A 19,543-nucleotide genomic window follows, 5' to 3' on the forward strand; every position below is an offset into this window, starting at 1 on the left:
TCTTTTGCTCAATGAAGGGGGAGCCCAGCACATAAGCGCAGAAGACGAGGCTGAAGCACTTGCAACCATCTCCAGCCAGAAGTGCCAAGTGGATGATCCATCTCGGCCCTCTTCTGAGGTCCCCAGCATCACAGATGCTAGTCCAGCTAATTCGATTCATTCCACCTGATATCAAGAAACGGCTGAAGGCACTGGATACTGCTATGGGCTGCTATGGAAAGGCTATGGGCTCTGACAACATTCCGGCAGTAGTACTGAAGACCTGTGCTCCAGAATTGGCCACGCCCCTAGCCAAGCTGTTCCAGTACAGCTACAACACTGGTATCTACCCGACAATGTGGAAATATGCCCAGGTATGTCCTGTTCACAAAAAGCAGAACAAATCCAATCCAGCCACTACTGCTCCATCAGTCAACTCTCACTCATCAGCAAAGTGATGGAGGGTCACCAACAGTGCTATCAAGTGGCACTTACTCAGCAATAACTTGCTCAGTGACACTCAGTTTGGGTTCCGCCAGGGCCACTCAGCTCCTGATCTCATTAAAACCTTGGTCCAAACATGGACAAAAGAACTGAACTGAAGAGGTGAGGTGAGGGTGATTGCCCTTGACATCAAGGCAACATTTGACCGAGTATGGCATCAAGCAAAACTGGAGTCAATGGGAATTGAGGAAAACTCTCCCTGGTTGGAGTCATACCTAGCACAAAGGAAGATGGTTGCGGTTGTTGGAGGTCAATCATCTCAGTCTCAGGACATCACTGCAGGAGTTCCTCAGGGTAGTGTCCTAGGCACACCATCTTCAGCTGCTTCATCAATGCCCTTCCCTCCATCATAAGGTCAGAGGTGGGGATGTTCGCTGATGATTGCACAATGTTCAGTACCATTTGCAACTCCTCAGATACTGAAGCAGTCCATGTCCATATGCAGCAAGACCTGGACAACATTGAGGCTTGGGCTGATAAGTGGCAAGTTATATTTGTGCCACAAGTGCCAGGCAATGACCATCTCCAACAAGAGAGAATATAACCATCTCCCCATCACATTCAATGGCATAACCATCGCTGAATCCCCCACTATCAATATACTGGGGGGGGTTACCATTGACCAGAAACTGTGGCTACAAGATCAGGTCAGAGGCTGAGAATTCTGCAGTGAATAACTCATCTCCTGATTCCCCAAAGCCTGTCCACCATCTACAAGGCACAAGTCAGGAGTGTGTTGGAATACCCTCCACTTGCCTGGATGAGTGCAGCTCCAAAAACACTCAAGAAGCTTGACTCCATCCAGAACAAAGCAGCCTGCTTGATTGGCACACCATTAACCACCGTCAACATTCATTCCCTTCATCACCGACGCAAAGTGGCAGCATTATGTACCATCTACAAGATGCACTGCAGCAACCAAGGATCCTTCGACAGCACCTTCCAAACCTGCGACCTCTACCACCTAGAAGGTCAAGGGTAGCAGGTGTATGGGAACACCACCGTCGGCAAGTTCCCCTGCAAGTCACACACCATCCTGACTTGGAACTATATCGCCGTTCCTTCAGTGTCAATGGCTCAAAATCCTGGAACTCCTTTCCTAACAGCTCTGTGGGTGGACCTACATCACATGGACTGCAACGGTTCAAGAAGGCCACCTTCTCAAGGGAAAATGGGCTTGGGCAATAAATGCTGGCCTAACCAGTGACACCCATATCACGTGAAAGAAAAAATTAAACACAAAAATAAAGCCTAAAATTGGGGAAAGGAAGTTGAAATACAAGCGATTCTGCAAGCAAAACAGCAGAGGTTGGCTAGTATTATTTTGTTATGGCATGTACATTATATTATCATAGCGGAATTCATGGCTCTCAACGTGAAATGTTATTCCACATACCTAGACTAATCCTCATTTCATCTGCCCGCACTGTTAACTGAACAAGTCTTATTATTCCATCTATCCAATTCAAACCTACCTGCAGCCTTTTGAAAGGCATCAATGGCTTGGTTGATGCCCTCCTTGGTGGTCCGGTCCTGCCGTGCACCAATCTGCGTATATAGTGCACCGATGTTGAACAGTATGCTTCCCTTTTCAAAAGCCAGAGCCCGCTGATAGGAAGGAACGCCAGTCAAAGAGTCATACCTGCCAAAATAGGGTGAGAACAAAAAAGGAAAAAATGGATTAATAGATCATTTGATCTGCAGGAAATTTTGAACTGAAATTTTTTTCCAATGCAGTAATCCTTCAGTGGTTCTGTTTGGATCTGTCTTAAAATAGTCTCTCGGGTAGAGTGGTGTTGATTACGCCCGTAAGCAGATGAGCGCCTTACATTTAGGAGTGTGCCTATACTGCCTAATATCTAATTTATGATTGTGTGATGCAGGGATGTCAACAACATGATCCCCTTGTGATCTGAGCTGGATATCGTATCTTTCACAGGTTCCCTCCCGTGAACTTCAGCAATCTTTCAGTAAGCAGGCAGAGGGACATGGTGTTTACTATAGAGACAACAGGCAAGAAATTGGACTCAGTAGCATCCGTTTTTTTGGGCACTAAGCATGCCAGTAGCTGCATGTGTCTGCACTTCGGACGCAAAGCGCACTGGAAGCTATCTTGCTAAAGGCATTTGTGCCCGCGCAGTTAATGTCCACCAGAACTATGTAGAGCAGGCAGATCATGATAACGATCAGTATGCAATGCTGATTTGATGTCAACTGTGTCATTTTGGAGCTCCATTGTCCAGTCAATGCCCTCTCTTCAGTTCGTACAGCTGAACATGTATTACACCCGTGCAGCCGTGAATGTGGCCGGGCCGCACTGGAACACTTACACATAACAACTAGTTCCTAACATGACAGATAGTATAACAATACATAACAGGTACCTTCAAATTCTTTCCCACATAAGAACTCCCTAGCAGGCCATTCAACTAAAGCAACTACTCCATCCCTCAAGAGCAGCCATCTTACACCAAACTCACATGAATAGATTAATTCCCAGCATTATACGCCAGAGCTGGCGGGCAGCCATAAAGACAGGGCTAAATTGTGGCGAGTCGAAGAGACTTAGTAGTTGGCAGGAAAAAAGACAGAGGCGCAAGGGGAGAGCCAACTGTGCAACAGCCCCAACAAACAAATTTCTCTGCAGCACCTGTGGAAGAGCCTGCCACTCCAGAATTGGCCTTTATAGCCACTCCAGGCGCTGCTTCACAAACCACTGACCACCTCCAGGCGCGTATCCATTGTCTCTCGAGATAAGGAGGCCCAAAAGAAAGAAATACGCGTGGATGTTTAATTACTCTCTCACATGAGATAACTAATTGCTTAATGCTCTTAGTTATAGCGGTTCCACAATGACTAACACCTCAATTTCTCCTTTTTTAAAAACCTGTAATTTACTTTAAAAAAAACATTTAAACATAACTTACTCAAATACTTTCTGTGGAAAAAAAGACCAGAAATGCCAAAATGTGATTGTTCCCTTAGCTACAAATGGTTTCTATTGTGATCTAAATTCTCACTCCACTTACACAGGAAAATGATGAACCTGTTTCCTTTACACAGCTCTGTGCTGTTTTCCACACCAAAGGTTTGAAGTAATAGACTTGTACCAATGTAACATCTTATCACATCTCTTCAAAACATCTGAAAGCTCTGCACAATTTAAATTCATCAGTTAATTACGTGTAGTGATTTTTATTGGCAGAAGCAACATACACTTTGTACACAAGAAGATCATACAAGCAGCAATAAAATGATCAATTAATCTATTTTTGGTAGCCTTGGTTGAAAAAGAAATGTCAGCCGTAAGAATGGCAACCTCTCCAACCTTCTTCAAATAGTGGATTGGGATATTTATTATCTACATAAATATGCAAATTGGAATAAGTTTTAATGCTTCATTTGAAGATGACTTCTCTATCAATGCAGCAATCTCTCAGGACGACACTGGAAAGTCAACCTGGATAATGTCTCAACCTGGTAGTGTCTCCCACCCAACCTCCTCCTCTAACCAAAGAAAAAGGACTCTGTTGTGTTGATAAGGTAAGATTTTATTTAAGAAGTTCTGTCCGTTGGATTGCTAACCTAACAAGTTTTGACATTTTTTTTGGTTTTTCAGTAGATTTGTTGGGAATTTAGAATAGAGGGAATGGAGGTTAAGGCAGTTGTATGTTCCTCCTGCAGAATGTGGGAGGTAAGGGTCGCCAAGACTGTCCCTGCTGACTGCATCTGCGGGAAGTGCACCCAACTCCAGCTCCTCGAGAACCGCGTTAGGGAACTGGAGCTGGATGAACTTCGGATCATTCGGGAGGCGGAGGGGGTTATTGAGAGGAATTATGGGGAGGTAGTCACACCTCAGGTAAAAGAAGTAGGTAGATGGGTTACCGTCAGGGGAAGGAGAGGGAACCAGCAGGCAGTGCAGGGATCCCCTGTGGCCGTTTCCCTCAACAACAGGTATACCGTTTTGGATACTGTTGCGGGGGACGACTTACCAGGGGTAAGCAATGGGGTACAGGTCTCTGGCACAGAGTCTGTCCCTGTTGCTCAGAAGGGAAGGGGGAAGAGGAGCAGAGCATTAGTCATTGGGGACTCCATAGTTAGGGGAACAGATAGGAGGTTCTGTGGGAACGAGAGAGACTCACGGTTGGTATGTTGCCTCCCAGGTGCCAGGGTTCGTGATGTCTCGGATCGTGTTTTTGGGATCCTTAAGGGGGAGGGGGAGCAGCCCCAAGTCGTGGTCCACATAGGCACCAACGACATAGGTAGGAAGAGAGAGAGATGGGGATTTAAGGCAGAAATTCAGGGAGCTAGGGTGGAAGCTTAGAGCGAGAACAAACAGAGTTGTTATCTCTGGGTTGTTGCCCGTGCCACGTGATAGCGAAGCGAGGAATAGGGAGAGAGAGGAGTTGAACACGTGGCTGCAGGGATGGTGTAGGAGGGAGGGTTTTGGTTTCCTGGATAATTGGGGCTCTTTCTGGGGTAGGTGGGACCTCTACAAACAGGATGGTCTTCACCTGAACCAGAGGGGTACCAATATCCTGGGGGGGAGATTTGCTAGTGCTCTTCGGGGGGGTTTAAACTAATTCAGCAGGGCAATGGGAACCTAAATTGTAGTGCCAGTGTACAGGATGTTGAGAGTAGTGAGGTCAGGGATAAGGTTACAAGGACGCAAGAGGGCACTGGCAAGCAAGAACCTGGTTTAAAATGTGTCTACTTCAACGCCAGGAGCATCCGGAATAAGGTGGGTGAGCTTGCAGCATGGGTTGGTACCTGGGATCTCGATGTAGTGGCCATTTCGGAGACATGGGTAGAGCAGGGGCAGGAATGGATGTTGCAGGTTCCGGGATTTAGATGTTTCAGTAAGAACAGAGAAGATGGTAAAAGAGGGGGGGGGGGTGTGGCATTGTTAATCAAGGAGAGTATTACAGCGACAGAAAGGACGTTTGATGACTCGTCTACTGAGGTAGTATGGGCCGAGGTTAGAAACAGGAGAGGTGAGGTCACCCTGTTGGGAGTCTTTTATAGGCCTCCAAATAGTTCCAGAGATGGAGAGGAAAGGATAGCGAAGATGATTCTCGACAGGGGCGAGAGTAACAGGGTAGTTGTTATGGGGGACTTTAACTTTCCAAATATCGACTGGAAATACTATAGTTCGAGTACTTTAGATGGGTCAGTTTTTGTCCAGTGTGTGCAGGAGGGTTTTCTGACACAGTATGTAGACAGGCCAACCAGGGACGATGCCACATTGGATTTGGTACTGGGTAATGAACCCGGCCAGGTGTTAGATTTAGATGTAGGTGAGCACTTTGGTGATAGTGATCACAATTCGGTTAGGTTTACCTTAGCGATGGGCAGGGACAGGTATATACCGCAGGGCAAAAATTATAGCTGGGGGAAAGGAAATTATGATGCGATTAGGCAAGATTTAGGATGCGTAGGATGGGGAAGGAAACTGCAGGGATGGGAACAATCGAAATGTGGAGCTTATTCAAGGAGCAGCTACTGCGTGTCCTTGATAAGTATGTACCTGTGAGGCAGGGAGGAAGTTGTTGAGCGAGGGTGCCGTGGTTTACTAAAGAAGTTGAAGCGCTTGTCAAGAGGAAGAAGGCGGCTTATGTTAGGATGAGACGTGAAGGCTCAGTTAGGGCGCTTGAGAGTTACAAGCTAGCCAGGAAGGATCTAAAGGGAGAGCTAAGAAGAGCAAGGAGAGGACACGAGAAGTCATTGGCGGATAGGATCAGGGAAAACCCCAAGGCTTTCTATAGGTATATCAGGAATAAAAGAATGACTAGAGTTAGATTAGGGCCAATCAAGGATAGTAGTGGGAAGTTGTGTGTGGAATCAGAGGAGGTAGGGGAAGTGTTAAATGAATATTTTGCGTCAGTATTTACAGTAGAGAAAGAAAATGTTGTCGAGGAGAATACTGAGATTCAGGCTACTAGGCTAGATGGGATTGAGGTTCACAAGGAGGAGGTGTTAGCAATTTTGGAAAGTGTGAAAATAGATAAGTCCCCTGGGCCAGATGGGATTTATCCTAGGATTCTCTGGGAAGCTAGGGAGGAGGTTGCAGAGCCTTTGTCCTTGATCTTTATGTCGTCATTGTCGACAGGAATAGTGCCGGAAGACTGGAGGATAGCAAATGTTGTCCCCTTGTTCAAGAAGGGGAGTAGAGACAGCCCTGGTAATTATAGACCTGTGAGCCTTACTTCCGTTGTGGGTAAAATGTTGGAAAAGGTTATAAGAGACAGGATTTATAATCATCTTGAAAAGAATAAGTTCATTAGCGATAGTCAGCACGGTTTTGTGAAGGGTAGGTCGTGCCTCACAAACCTTATTGAGTTTTTCGAGAAGGTGACCAAACAGGTGGATGAGGGTAAAGCAGTAGATGTGGTGTATATGGATTTCAGTAAGGCGTTTGATAAGGTTCCCCATGGTAGGCTATTGCAGAAAATACGAAAGTATGGGGTTGAAGGTGATTTAGAGCTTTGGATCAGAAATTGGCTAGCTGAAAGAAGACAGAGGGTGGTGGTTGATGGCAAATGTTCATCCTGGAGTTTAGTTACTAGTGGTGTACCGCAAGGATCTGTTTTGGGGCCACTGCTGTTTATCATTTTTATAAATGACCTGCAAGAGGGTGTAGAAGAGTGGGTTAGTAAATTTGCGGATGACACTAAGGTCGGTGGAGTTGTGGATAGTGCCGAAGGATGTTGTAGGGTACAGAGGGACATAGATAGGCTGCAGAGCTGGGCTGAGAGATGGCAAATGGAGTTTAATGCGGAAAAGTGCGAGGTGATTCACTTTGGAAGGAGTAACAGGAATGCAGAGTACTGGGCTAATGGGAAGATTCTTGGTAGTGTAGATGAACAGAGAGATCTTGGTGTCCAAGTGCATAAATCCCTGAAGGTTGCTACACAGGTGAATCGGGCTGTTAAGAAGGCATATGGTGTGTTCGCTTTTATTAGTAGGGGGATCGAGTTTTGGAGCCACTAGGTCATGCTGCAGCTGTACAAAACTCTGATGAGACCGCACCTGGAGTATTGCTTGCAGTTCTGGTCACCACATTATAGGAAGGATGTGGAAGCTATGGAAAGGGTGCAGAGGAGATTTACTAGGATGTTGCCTGGTATTGAGGGAAGGTCTTACGGGGAAAGGCTGAGGGACTTGAGGTTGTTTTCGTTGGAGAGAAGGAGGAGGAGAGGTGACTTAATAGAGACATATAAGATAATCAGAGGGTTAGATAGGGTGGATAGTGTGAGTCTTTTTCCTCGGATGGTGATGGCAAACACGAGGGGACATAGCTTTAAGTTGAGGGGTGATAGATATAGGACAGATGTCAGAGGTAGTTTCTTTACTCAGAGAGTAGTAGGGGCGTGGAACGCCCTGCCTGCAACAGTAGTAGACTCGCCAACTTTAAGGGCATTTAAGTGGTCATTGGATAGACATATGGATGAAAATGGAATAGTGTAGGTCAGATGGTTTCACAGGTTGGCGCAACATCGAGGGCCGAAGGGCCTGTACTGCACTGTAATGTTCTAATTCTAATGTACTGATGCGCCAGAGCAAGGCTTCAAAAATCTACAACATTCTGACTTAAGCAAGAGTGCTCCTAAGGCAAACAGATTCAAATGGCTACTATCTGATAAGACAAAAGTCAGCCATACTTGAAATTTAAAACAATCATTAATTTTGACTGGGAATGAGGAAGATAGTTAATGGTAGAAGTCAAAAAAGGCCAAAGCAAATTGGAGATAAGCCAATACAAAAAAAGAAAGTAAAGGATCAACTCAAGGAAAAAATTGTAAAAAGAGACTGTAAGGTGGCACAGCACACTGCAAAAGTGGTAAACTACAATATGCCGCTCTTCGAGTAGACAGTCCTCTGCTTGTGATTCCAGATATAAATAGCGCATGGCCAGGCCAGAGTGGAAGAAGAAAAGGTGTACAACTGTACTGTATTTTTTAGTGTAGAACATCAAAGAAGTACTCACTGAAAAATGTCAGTTCCCATTCACAATAGAAGTTCTCCACAGGCAAATCTTGTGTTAGACTGGTCTTCATTTCAGTGTTGGTAACAGAATCGCTACAGTGCAGAAGGAGGCCATTCGGCCCATCGTGTCCGCACTGGCTCTCTGAAAGATCAATTTCCTCAGTTCCATTCTCCCACCTTCTCCCCGTAACCCTGCACATTCTTCTTTTTCATATAAATGTCTAATTCCCTTTTGAATGCTTCAATTGAACTTGCCTCCACCACGTTCTCAGGCAGCGCATTCCAGACCTTAACCATTCGCTGCGTGAAAAAGTTTTTCCTCATGTCACTTTTGCTTCTCTTACCAAATACTTTAAATCTGTGCCCTCTTGTTCTCGATCCTTTCACGAGTGGGAACAAGTTTTTCTCTATCTACTCTGTCCAGACCCCTCATGATTTTGAAAACCTCGATCAAATCACCAAATGAGTTTTTTCCATCTAGCACGGTCACGAGCTAGGGACTCCTATGAGTCAACAGGGATGTTTGATCTCTTCGGGGATGCTTTGAGGACATCTCTAAAGTGTTTCCGCTGTCCTCCTGGGAGTCTCCTGCCTTGCCAAGTTCCGAGTAGAACAGAAGCTTCGGGCATCTGGTGTCAGACATGCGAACAACATGTCTCGCCCAGCAGAGCTGACTTTGAGTGATTAGCATCCCGATGCTGGGCAGTAAGCTTGGGAGAGGATGCTGCTGTTGGACCCCCTTCTTTCTACCAGATTTGGAAGATTTTGCTGAGGTTCTTCTCCAGTGCTCTGAGGTGCCTGCTGTAAGTTGTCTATGTCTCCGAAGCATATAGGAACGCAGGGATCACCGCTGCCCAGTAAACCATGATCTTACTCTTGGGTTTGAGATCCTGATCCTCAAATATTCCCTTCCTCAGTTGGCCGAAGGCTGAGCTGGCACACTGGAGGTGATGATGAACCTCGACGTCTACGTCTGACTTAGTCAAGATATGGAAAATGGTCCACATTTTCCAGGATCTCGCCATTGATCTCGATTGACGGGGGTGGGGCGGTGGTGTTGTGCGTGGGATCTGGTTGGAAGATGATCTTTGTTTTCTGACTGTTCAGCGGAAGACCCATTTTCTCATATGCTTCAGAGAAGGAGTCGACAATGATCTGGAGCTCAGTTTAAGAGTTAGCAAGTGTCATCTGCATAGTGAAGCTCGACGACTGAGGGTGGAGTGATTTTGGTTTTGGATTGAAAGCAACATTGAAAGAACAGTTTCCCGCCTGTTCTGTAGATTATCTCCACACCTGCAGGTAGTTTGCTGGAGGTGAGGTGTAGCATTGCAGCGAGGAAAATGGGGATGCAGGTTGGTGCGATGACACAGCCTTGCTTGATCCTGGTCTTGACTCAGATAGGCTCTGTGGTGGTTCTGTTGGTGAGGGTCATGGCTTGCATGTCAACATGGAGAAGACGGAGGATGGTGACAAACTTTTCAGGGCAGCCAAATTTGAGCAGGATGCTCCATAAGCCTTTGCGAGGGACAAAGTCAAAGGCTTTAGTGAGGTCAAAAATGGCCATGTTGGCATTGTTCCCTGCATTTTTCTTGGATTTGCTGCACAGTGAAGATCATGTCTGTGCCGCCTCTTGATGGTTGAAAGCAGCACTCCGACTCCAAAGGAGCTCTTCAGCCACTGGGAGGAAGTGATGGGGGAGGATCCTTGCAATGATCTTGCATGCTTGGCTCTCAGTGGGTTGAGCCCTTGAGTGCTTGGGCCATAGATCGCCTCGACAGCGCTGAAGAAACCGCGCGTGTTGATGGTGTCCGCAAGTTGCTTGATCTCACGCGCCTTTTCTACCCACCATTTGTATTTGATATCCCGGGTTTTATGCTACACCACTGCCTTCAGGAGCCTGTAGGATTGCTGCTTTACCTGGAATGTGTGGTGAAGTTTCCAGTCTGCTTATGCTCAATTAGGTCATGTATTATTCGGTCGTTCACGTTAAACCAGTCACAATGCTTCCTGGTGGAGAAGCCAAGGACCTCTTTGCAGATGCTCTGCGACCGCTACCTGGAAGAACAAGGGCAGAAGGCGCGTGGGAACACAACTACCTGCAAGTTCCCCTCCAAGTCACACACCATCCTGACTTGGAAATATATCACCGTTCCTTCACCGTCACTGTCAAAATCCTGGAACTTCCTCCCAAACAGCACTGTGGGCATAGTTGCATGGACCTTGGCAGTTCAAGAAGGCGGCTCAGCACCCCTCACTTGAGGGCAATTAGAAGATAAAAAAGGAGGAGTAGGCCATTCACTCCCTCGAGCCAGCTCTGCCGTTCAATATGATCATGACTGATCTGACTGTGGCCTTCACTCCATTTTCCTGCCTGCCCCCCCCCATAACCCTTGATTCCCTTGTCAATCATAAATCTGTCTAACCTTGAATATATTCAATGACCCAGTCTCCACCGCTCGCTGGGGAAGAAAATTCCAAACACTAAGGAACCTCTGGATGGACAATAAATGCTGGCCTGGTCAGCGACACCAAAATCCCATGAATGAATTTTTAAAAAGCACTTTTATCACTTTTGGAATATCATTTGTATTACAGTCCAAAAACAAAACATACAAAATCAATCAAGTGTAATACAACCAGCTTTAAAAAATGGCTGCGTTTGCTGACAATGCAACCACTAGGTGGCGCAGTACTAGGACATGCGCAAATACAGCCTCTTCCACTTAAATGCCACTGTCTGCAACATTCAGGCAGCTGCCAGGATTAAAGATGGCGCTGCTCAATTTATCACAGAAAAACAACTTCAACACGAAAATCTGCTGAAAGGCTGCCATCATCGCCTCCATCCCATCTCCAACATCCTCCGGTGCTCCTGCCATTGCTTCATTTGTATTATTTCTTGGATGGCACCTGCTCAACTGTTTTGATTTTTTTTTTGACAAAGAAAGAACTCTGGTATGATACTATCCTCGCTTCCCTCCCCCAAACCGCACTCCGGTCGCATGCTCCCTGCTTCCCCCAGTCAACCCTCGCAGCCCGCCTTGCTTCTTCGGGCGGCGCGGAACGATCGAATGTGGGAGCGAGTGGCCGATAGGAGGGAAGCGGTGCAGCCTGAAGCGAGCAGCTGTGGGGAGTGGGGGGGGAGTGGGGAGCGAGTGGTCGGAGGCAGGGGAAGCGGTGAGGCAAGTGGTTAAGGGAAGGCAGCGGGGAACGAGCGACGAGAGGACGGGCGCAGGAAGGAGAGGCAAAGAGAAGTGCAATGGCAGGAGGGAGTGGGGGACTGTTGGGGGTGGGATGGAGGCAGTGATGGCAACCACAGAGGGGATTTTCAGGTTGAATGTTTTTTGGTGATAAATTGAGCAGCGCCATCTTTATTACTGGCAGCTGCCTGAGACGACACAGACAGCGACATTTCAGTGAAGAGGCTGCATTTGCGTATGTGCTAGTACTGCACCACCTAGTGGTTACGTTGTCAGCAAACACAGCCTTTTTCATTTATGATCGCCTTAAATAAAATGGAACTAATCCCCTTCCTGAAATGATCATCAACTGGAAATGCTTATCAATTTGCAGTCTGAAATAGTTTACTGCAGCTAAGCAGGCAGTGTATTTATGTTACAGCTTCGGCCTTCATAGCAAAAAAGCATTTCCAAAATCAGATCAAGTCTTCTTTGGACCAAAAAACTGTACCCTTAATATGTGCCATGAAGTGGGTAGTGAGCATGGGACAAAAAATTAGCCTTCAACTAACGTATATTGTACCACTGATTATATGGGATGTCCACGATATTCTCCTGTCTACTCTGAAAAATGCAATGTTCAATTCTTCCAACTAAAGCCAGTAGTCAAATTTATTCACAATTAAAATAACACAAGAACAGATAGATGCAGCAAGCAACTGGTATAATACTTGACTTATACAACATGAACTGTTCTAAAACAAGAAAAAGTCTGAAATTTTTCTATTCTTTTCATAAGCTTTTGACAGTCTCTGATAAAATATTATGTATGACATGACTCTCAAAGCCCTGCTTGGCCACCTCATGCGATATAAGCAGTGCAAAGCAGGAAACTGAAAAACCACTGCACAAACTCTACGTTATAAAAAGGCTGCGTTTGCTGACAACGCAACCACTAGGTGGCACAGTGCTTGCACATGCGCAAATGCAGGCTCTTCAACTGTAACCTCAGTGTCTGCAACGTTCAGGCAGCTGCCAGGATTAAAGATGGCGGTGCTCAATTTATCACAGGAAATGTTTATAGCTAGATCGTTCTAGCAAACTAACCTTACATTAAGTTGGATGGAAGCCCAGTAATATGCTACTATGTAGTTATAGGATACTAACTGTAATCCTCAGATCCATTTAATATTCCAGTAATCCTATTAAATACAAAAGGAATTTTATGATTATCTTCCAATGGAAATTCAGTGAATTCTCACTCCGATAGAAAATCGGGCAGAGTATAAAATGTGCTGCCAATTGGTTATTGTGATTCGTTTATATGACTGACCAGGACTGATTTCACCCGAACACAACTACTTGCTCCTGCCCCACTGGCTGCTCTCCCCCCATGGCAACTCGCTTTCTCCCCCTCCTCCCCACCGGCCGCTCCCCCACGCCCCCCCTCAGCCACTCACTCTAGAACTCACTGCTCCCCACCCCCCACCCCCGGCCAATTATTCCCCGCTATCGCCACACCATTCACTGGTCGGCCGCTTGCTCCCCGCACCAGCAGCTAGTTATAGGCGGCACCGCTTCCCTCATCTCGGCCATTTGCTCCTACATTTGATCAGTCTCCATGCGCCACCCAAAGAAGCAAGGTGGGCCGCAAGGGGTGACACAGGAATGAGTGGCCGAGAGGCAGAAAGCGGCACAGCCTGGAGCTAGCGGCTGGACAGGGAAGCGGGGAGCGAGCAGCCAGAGAGCGGGGTGGCGCGAAGCAAGTAACAATCGGTCAGGGGAGTGGGGGGGGAGCAGCGAGGTCTGGAGCAAGCGGCTGAGAGGAGGAAGCGTTGAGGCCTGGAGCGAGTTGCGGAGAGGTGGGTGGGGGGGGGGGAAGAGATAGGTGGGTGGGGGGGAAGAGAGCGGCTAGTGGGGCAAGAGCGAGTGACGAGGATTGAGCTCTAGCCTCAAAGTCTTCCTTTCAGCCGCTTCCTCCAGTTGAGTGGGGTGGGGGGGGTGGGGGGGGGGGGGTCTGGAAACCCAATGAAGCTTTATCTGACCAGGCGCAGATACGCGATGTAGGGTAGACCTGAACCGTTAACTCTGTTTCTCTCTCCACAGATGCTGCCAGACCAGCTGAGCATTTCTAGCACTTTCTGTTTTTAATTTCAGCAGCATTTGCAGTATTGCGCTTTTATTTCAGACTCTACATTATGTTGGGTGATTGTTTTATTTAATGTAATGACAGGTTCTCTCATATTTCAATTGCTCTTGAATCTACTGGCCAATGAAACTACATCTTGTCAGGTTCTTGCAAACATTTTAATGCTCTTGGAAGAAAGTTCCTGTTAGTTTAGCCAGTAAAGATAAATAAATGTTGTTAATGCAGTCTGCAGGCTCACATACATAAGTATTTCAAACAATGACTGCCCAGGATTGTGCATTGAGAATAGTGCATTGAGAATAGTCAGTATTTTATCAGCCATTATTCGCAACAGTTCACCCACATTGCTACAAATGATAGGCAATGAATTGGCAACTTACCAATGAAAAAAGATACCCATGTTTTTATTGGGTGGAAAAAATCGGTTATCAATGAAGTAAAGCTGGTTGTAGTATTCCATAAGAAGCTCAATCCCAGCATCATTCCTGGTTGGAGTTCGCATTGCCTGAAATGAAGAAAATGGTACCATTAAGTCTCAAGTCTGGTGACTATAGTTAAAATTTCTCAGGGTTAACAAGCAACTGTGTACTGGAGTTCTAAAACACAGAAGCAAAAGCATAGGGGGTGCCTATGTTCAGTGCCCGCCACCCACGCGAGAAAAAGGGCAGCCTGCCTGTGCGGGCCACATGTCGTGGAGCCGCCGCAATCCTCCGTGCAGCTGCTCATTTAAATAGCTGGGGTGGGCCGCACCTGACCCCACCTCCTCCCCCTGCCACCCCAATGACATGGAGAGGGCTGGCTCTCCGCACCCAGCAATGGCGTTCAGCTGCTTGTGCACAGGCAGTGACGTAATTTTTAAAGGGCATTGAACCCTACCAGCAAATTTAAATATGTAAAGCTCAAGTAAATAAAAATAAAGACATAGACATTTCTTCTGCCCCTCTCCCACTCACCCCATAACAATTTAATTACTTGCCCTCTACCCCCTCCTAACACTTACTTTGTCCACCTGACCTTCCCCCCTTCCCCCATAAAGCGCATAAACGTTAACCTCAAACCCTTCCCACCATCCTCTACACCAATGTTACTTTGACCCCATTCCCCCACACTGAGAAACTTACCCCCTCCCTCCTTCCTCACCAGACGGGGATCCGAAGGTACGGGAGTGCTGGCCACTGGACCGAAGATCGGAGCGGGAACTCAGGCAGCGACGCAAGTATTATTAATGCATTCATTTCCATTTATTTAAATATGCAAATGAGGATTCTGTCGCAAGTGGCCGGGGGGTGGGGGGTGGGGGGGCTAACCACGAGGCCTTGCTGCCACTGGTAATATCGGGCCGGGCCCTCACGGCGTCAGGGTACTTGGCGGCCCCGTCCTGGAGGCATCTTCAGGAAACCTCCACCCCACCACGGATCACAATGCCTGTGAGAGAACTAAATCCAGTCCATAGAGTGTGGAGCTTGGATTCATACTTATGAATCGCCATAAGAGCAAGTCCCAGAGAAAAGGAAGTTTCATGCAACAATCAGCTCACACACTTCTTGGCGGTCATTATTCAAAAGCACTGGCAGAAGTCCAGAAGCAGCTCATCTTCCAACCTCCAAAGCATAGTTATTTAACATGATATTGTTAATGGTTCTCTTTCTTCAGGTCCCTCGCCCCTTTCAATCTGCCGTCATTGCCCCTCTCCTTAAAATTGACCCCACCATCCTTGCAAACTACCACCTCATTTCCAATCTCCTTTCCTCTCCAAAGACTTTGATGTTTTGTTGCCTCCCAAATCAGTTCACATTTCTCCTAGAACTCCATATTTAAATCTCTCAAATCAGGTTTTTGCCCCTGCCACAGTGCTAAAACAGCTCATCAAAGTGACAAATGTCATCCTATGTGACTGTGACAAGGTAAACTTTCGGTCCTCATCCTACTCGACCTGTCTAGTCTTTGACACAGTTGATCACACCATCTTCCTCCAATGCTCCTCCACTGTCGTCCAACTGGTTGGGGCTGCTCTCACTTAGTTCCATTCTTATCTAATCATAGCCAGATTATCACTTGCAATGGCTTCTCTTCCAGGTCCCACACCAGTACTTCTGGTGTCCCCCAAGGATCTACCCTTGGCCCCCTCCTATTTCTCATCTACATGCTGCCCCTCTGCGATATCATCTGAAAGCACATTGTTAGTTTTCACATGTATACTCACGACACCCAGCTGTACCTCAGCACCAACTCGCTCAAATCCTCCAATGTTGCTAAATAATCAGACTCCCTATCTGACATCCAGTACTGAATGAGCAGAAATTTCCTTCAATTAAATATTGGGAAGACTGAAGCCATTGTTTTCAGTTTCTTCTGCAAACTCCATTCCCAAGCTACCGATTCCATCCCTGACCCTGACCACAGTCTCAGATTAAACCAGTCTGTTTGCAACCTTGGGTGTCACATTTGACCCAGAGATGAGCTTCCGACCTTATGTTCGCACCATCATTAAGACTGCCTATTTCCAGCTCCGTAACATTGCCTAACTTCGCCCTTCTCAGCTCATCTGTTACCTCTAGTCTTGACTATTCCAAAGCACTCCCACTGGTCTCCCACATTCTACCCTCTGTAAACTTGGGATCATCAAAAACTCTGCTGCCTGTGTCTTAAATCACATGAAGTTGTGTTTACTCATCACCCCTAGGCTCACTGACCTACATTGGCTTGGTCAAGCAACGTCTTGATTTTTAAATTCTCATCATTTTCAAATCACTCCATGGCTTCGCCTCCTCCCAACCTCTACAATCTTCTCCAGCTGCACAACTCTCCGAGTTATCCGTGCTCCTCTAATTCTGGCCTCTTGAGCATCCCTGATTTTAATCGCTCTACCATTGGTGGCTGTGCCTTCAATTGTCTGGGTCCTAAGCTCTGGAATGCCCTCCCTATAGCTCTCCACCTAGCTTTCCTCCTATAAGACACTCCTTAAAACCTACCTCTTTGACCTAGCTTTTAGTCATCAGACCCAATGTCTCCTTGTGTGGTGCGATATCCTATTTGGTTTTATAATGCTCCTGTGAAGCTCCTTGGGATATTTTATTACATTAAAGGTGCTATATAAATATAAGTTGTTGTTGCTAGTACAGAGGAAAAATAACAAATAAACTTCAAAAACACAGAACCCAACAGTGTTAAAATGTTTATGTCCTTTCTGATGTTAAAAGGATTTGTTTTGGCATTATAATGTTGCAGTTTCAAGGTTGCACTAGAGGCCTTTATGAACCTACTGATTTGTGAGAGGTACCTCAAGTGGCAAGAAGCGGATATGACATTATAATTTACGACACAAGTACAATGGCATCCATACAGATATTTCTCACACTCTTTCCTTCTTCCTTTTCCTCCAAAACAAAACCAACATCCCTGACTTCAAACCTCAAAGTTATAACAGCACAGAAGGCAACCATTCAGCACATCGAGTCCACGCCGGCACGCTGTGGAACATCCAGTCATTCCTATACTCTGTTCTATCGCCGTAGCTCAGCAGGTTTATTTTCCTAAAGGAGAACAACCCCAGGGTTCTGCAACCTAACCTTGTAGCAACAACGTTCACAACCTTACTAAAGTGTGGTGACCAGAACTGGATGCAATAATCTAGCTGTGGCCGAACCAGAGCTACATAAAGGCTCAGCATAACTTCCCTGTTTTTATACTCAATACCTCCATTTATGAAGCTCAAGATCCCATATACTAACTATTCTCTCTATATGTCCTGCCACCTTCAAAGATCTAAGCACATAAACCCCAGAACCCACTGTCCCTGCAACTCTTTAGAACTGTGTCATTAAGCATATATTGCCTCTCCCTGTCTCTTCTGCCAAAAAGCTTCACATGTCCCTGTAATAAATTCCATCTGCCAGTTGTCTGCCTATTTGGCTAGCCTATCTATACCCTGTTACAGCTGCTTGGCAAACAGTGAGGACGATGCCAAACATCCAAGTTTGGAATCACCGACAAATTCTATAAGTTTACTCTCTATTCCAATATCTAAGTCATTTATATATATCCAAAAAAAAAGCAGTGGTCCAAGTACTTACCCTTGGGGAACACCACTGTACATCATCCTCCAGTCTGGAAAAACCATTTACAACTCACTTTTTTCTGTCCTTCAGCCAATTGTTTATCCAAGCCAACACTGACCCTCCTATTCCATGAGCCTCAATTTTGTTCACCAGCCTTTTATCTGATACTTTGTCAAACATTTTCTTAAAGTTCATATATACATTACCCACTGAATCAACCTTTTCTGTTATTTCATCAAAAAATTCAACTAGATTAGTTAAACGATCTGCCTTTTACAAATCCGTGCTGCTCTCCTTAATTAACTCAAACTTCTCCAAGTCCCATTTACTTTTATCCCTGATTATTGTTTCTAAAACCTTACCCACCACTGATGTTAAACTGACTGGCCTGTAGTTACTCGGAATGAACAAGGGTGTCACATTTGCCACTTTCCAATCCTCTGGCACCTCTATCGCCGCTAGGGAATATTGGAAGATTAGGGCAAGCTCTTGCGCTATATCTACCTCCACTTGCCTTAGCAACCTGGGATACAAGCCATTCAGAACATTAGACTTATCCACTCTCAGCATAGCCAGCCTTTCCAGTACATCCTATCAATTTTCACCCCATCCATTACCTCTATCATCTCCACTTCTACCGATATTTTGACAGCATCCTCTTCCTCAGTAAACACTGATACAAAGTGCTCATTAAGTATGCTAGCCTTGCCCTGCACCTCTAAGCATATAGTACCCTCTTTGTTCCCAATAGGCTCCATCTCGCCTCCTACTACCCGCTTACTACTTACATGCCAGTGGAAGGTTATTTTCTGTTAACTGCCATTCTATTCTCATATTCTCGCTTTGCCAGTCTTATTTTCCTCTTCACTTCCCCTCTCAACTTATTGCATTTGGTTCTCTCTTGAAGAATTTACTTGACATGCATCATACACCATTTTGTTTGTTTCATCATCTAAGGAGCTCTGGCTTTGGTGCCCTTGCCTTTCTCTCTTGTTGGAATGTCCCTGAAACATCTCTTTCTTAAAGATCACTCATTGTTCTGAAACAGTTTTTCCTATCAACCTGTAGAAATTCTTACTCTTTTGGCATTTTACCAACTAAATTATACAATCTCTAAACAGTTTAGGCCTTTATTCATTAGAGTTTAGAAGAATGAGGGGTGATCTTATGAAATGTATAAGATTCTGAGGGGGCTTAACAGGGCAGATGTTGAGAAGATGTTTCCATTAGTGGGGAATCTCGAACTAGGGGACATAGTTACAGAATAAGGGGACGCTCATTTAAAACTGAGATGCGAAGGAATTTCTTCTCTCAGAGGGTAGTGAAGATCTGGAATTCTCTACCCGAGAGAGTTGTGGAGGCTAGATCACTGAAAGTATTTAAAGAGGAGGTAGATAGATTTTTGAAATATCGGGGAGTTGAGGGCTATGAGGAGCTGGCACAAAAGAAGAGTTGAGGTCTGGGGCAGATCAGCCATGATCTTACTGAATGGCGGAGCAGGCTTGAGGGGCCGAATGGCCTACTCCTGTTCCTATTTCTTATGTGCTTATGTTCTTATCAGTTAACCATTCATTAACAGAAATCTATACGGAAATTTGACAGGTATTTAATTTGGCCCTAAAAGGCTTTTTGGTTTTCATCAAAAGTTAAATGTTGCCTGCATATCAATGTAATTTTTTTCAATACCG

At 45.8% G+C, this 19,543-nt stretch overlaps 1 protein-coding gene across 4 annotated transcripts in view; it reads right to left on the reverse strand.

Moving 5' to 3' along the window:
• Positions 1–19,543, reverse strand: part of rhpn1 (rhophilin, Rho GTPase binding protein 1) — a 120,441-nt gene that overhangs the window by 48,310 nt on the left and 52,588 nt on the right. For all 4 annotated transcript variants that reach the window (XM_068031417.1, XM_068031418.1, XM_068031416.1 and 1 more), the window contains exons 6-7: positions 14,178–14,302; positions 1,959–2,125 (exon numbers count right to left, since the gene is read on the reverse strand). In XM_068031417.1, coding sequence (XP_067887518.1) covers positions 1,959–2,125; positions 14,178–14,302 — 292 coding nt within the window. The remainder of the gene's footprint in view (positions 1–1,958; positions 2,126–14,177; positions 14,303–19,543) is intronic.

Source organism: Heterodontus francisci, chromosome 5, assembly GCF_036365525.1.
Source record: "Heterodontus francisci isolate sHetFra1 chromosome 5, sHetFra1.hap1, whole genome shotgun sequence".
NCBI classification, from domain to species: domain Eukaryota; kingdom Metazoa; phylum Chordata; class Chondrichthyes; order Heterodontiformes; family Heterodontidae; genus Heterodontus; species Heterodontus francisci.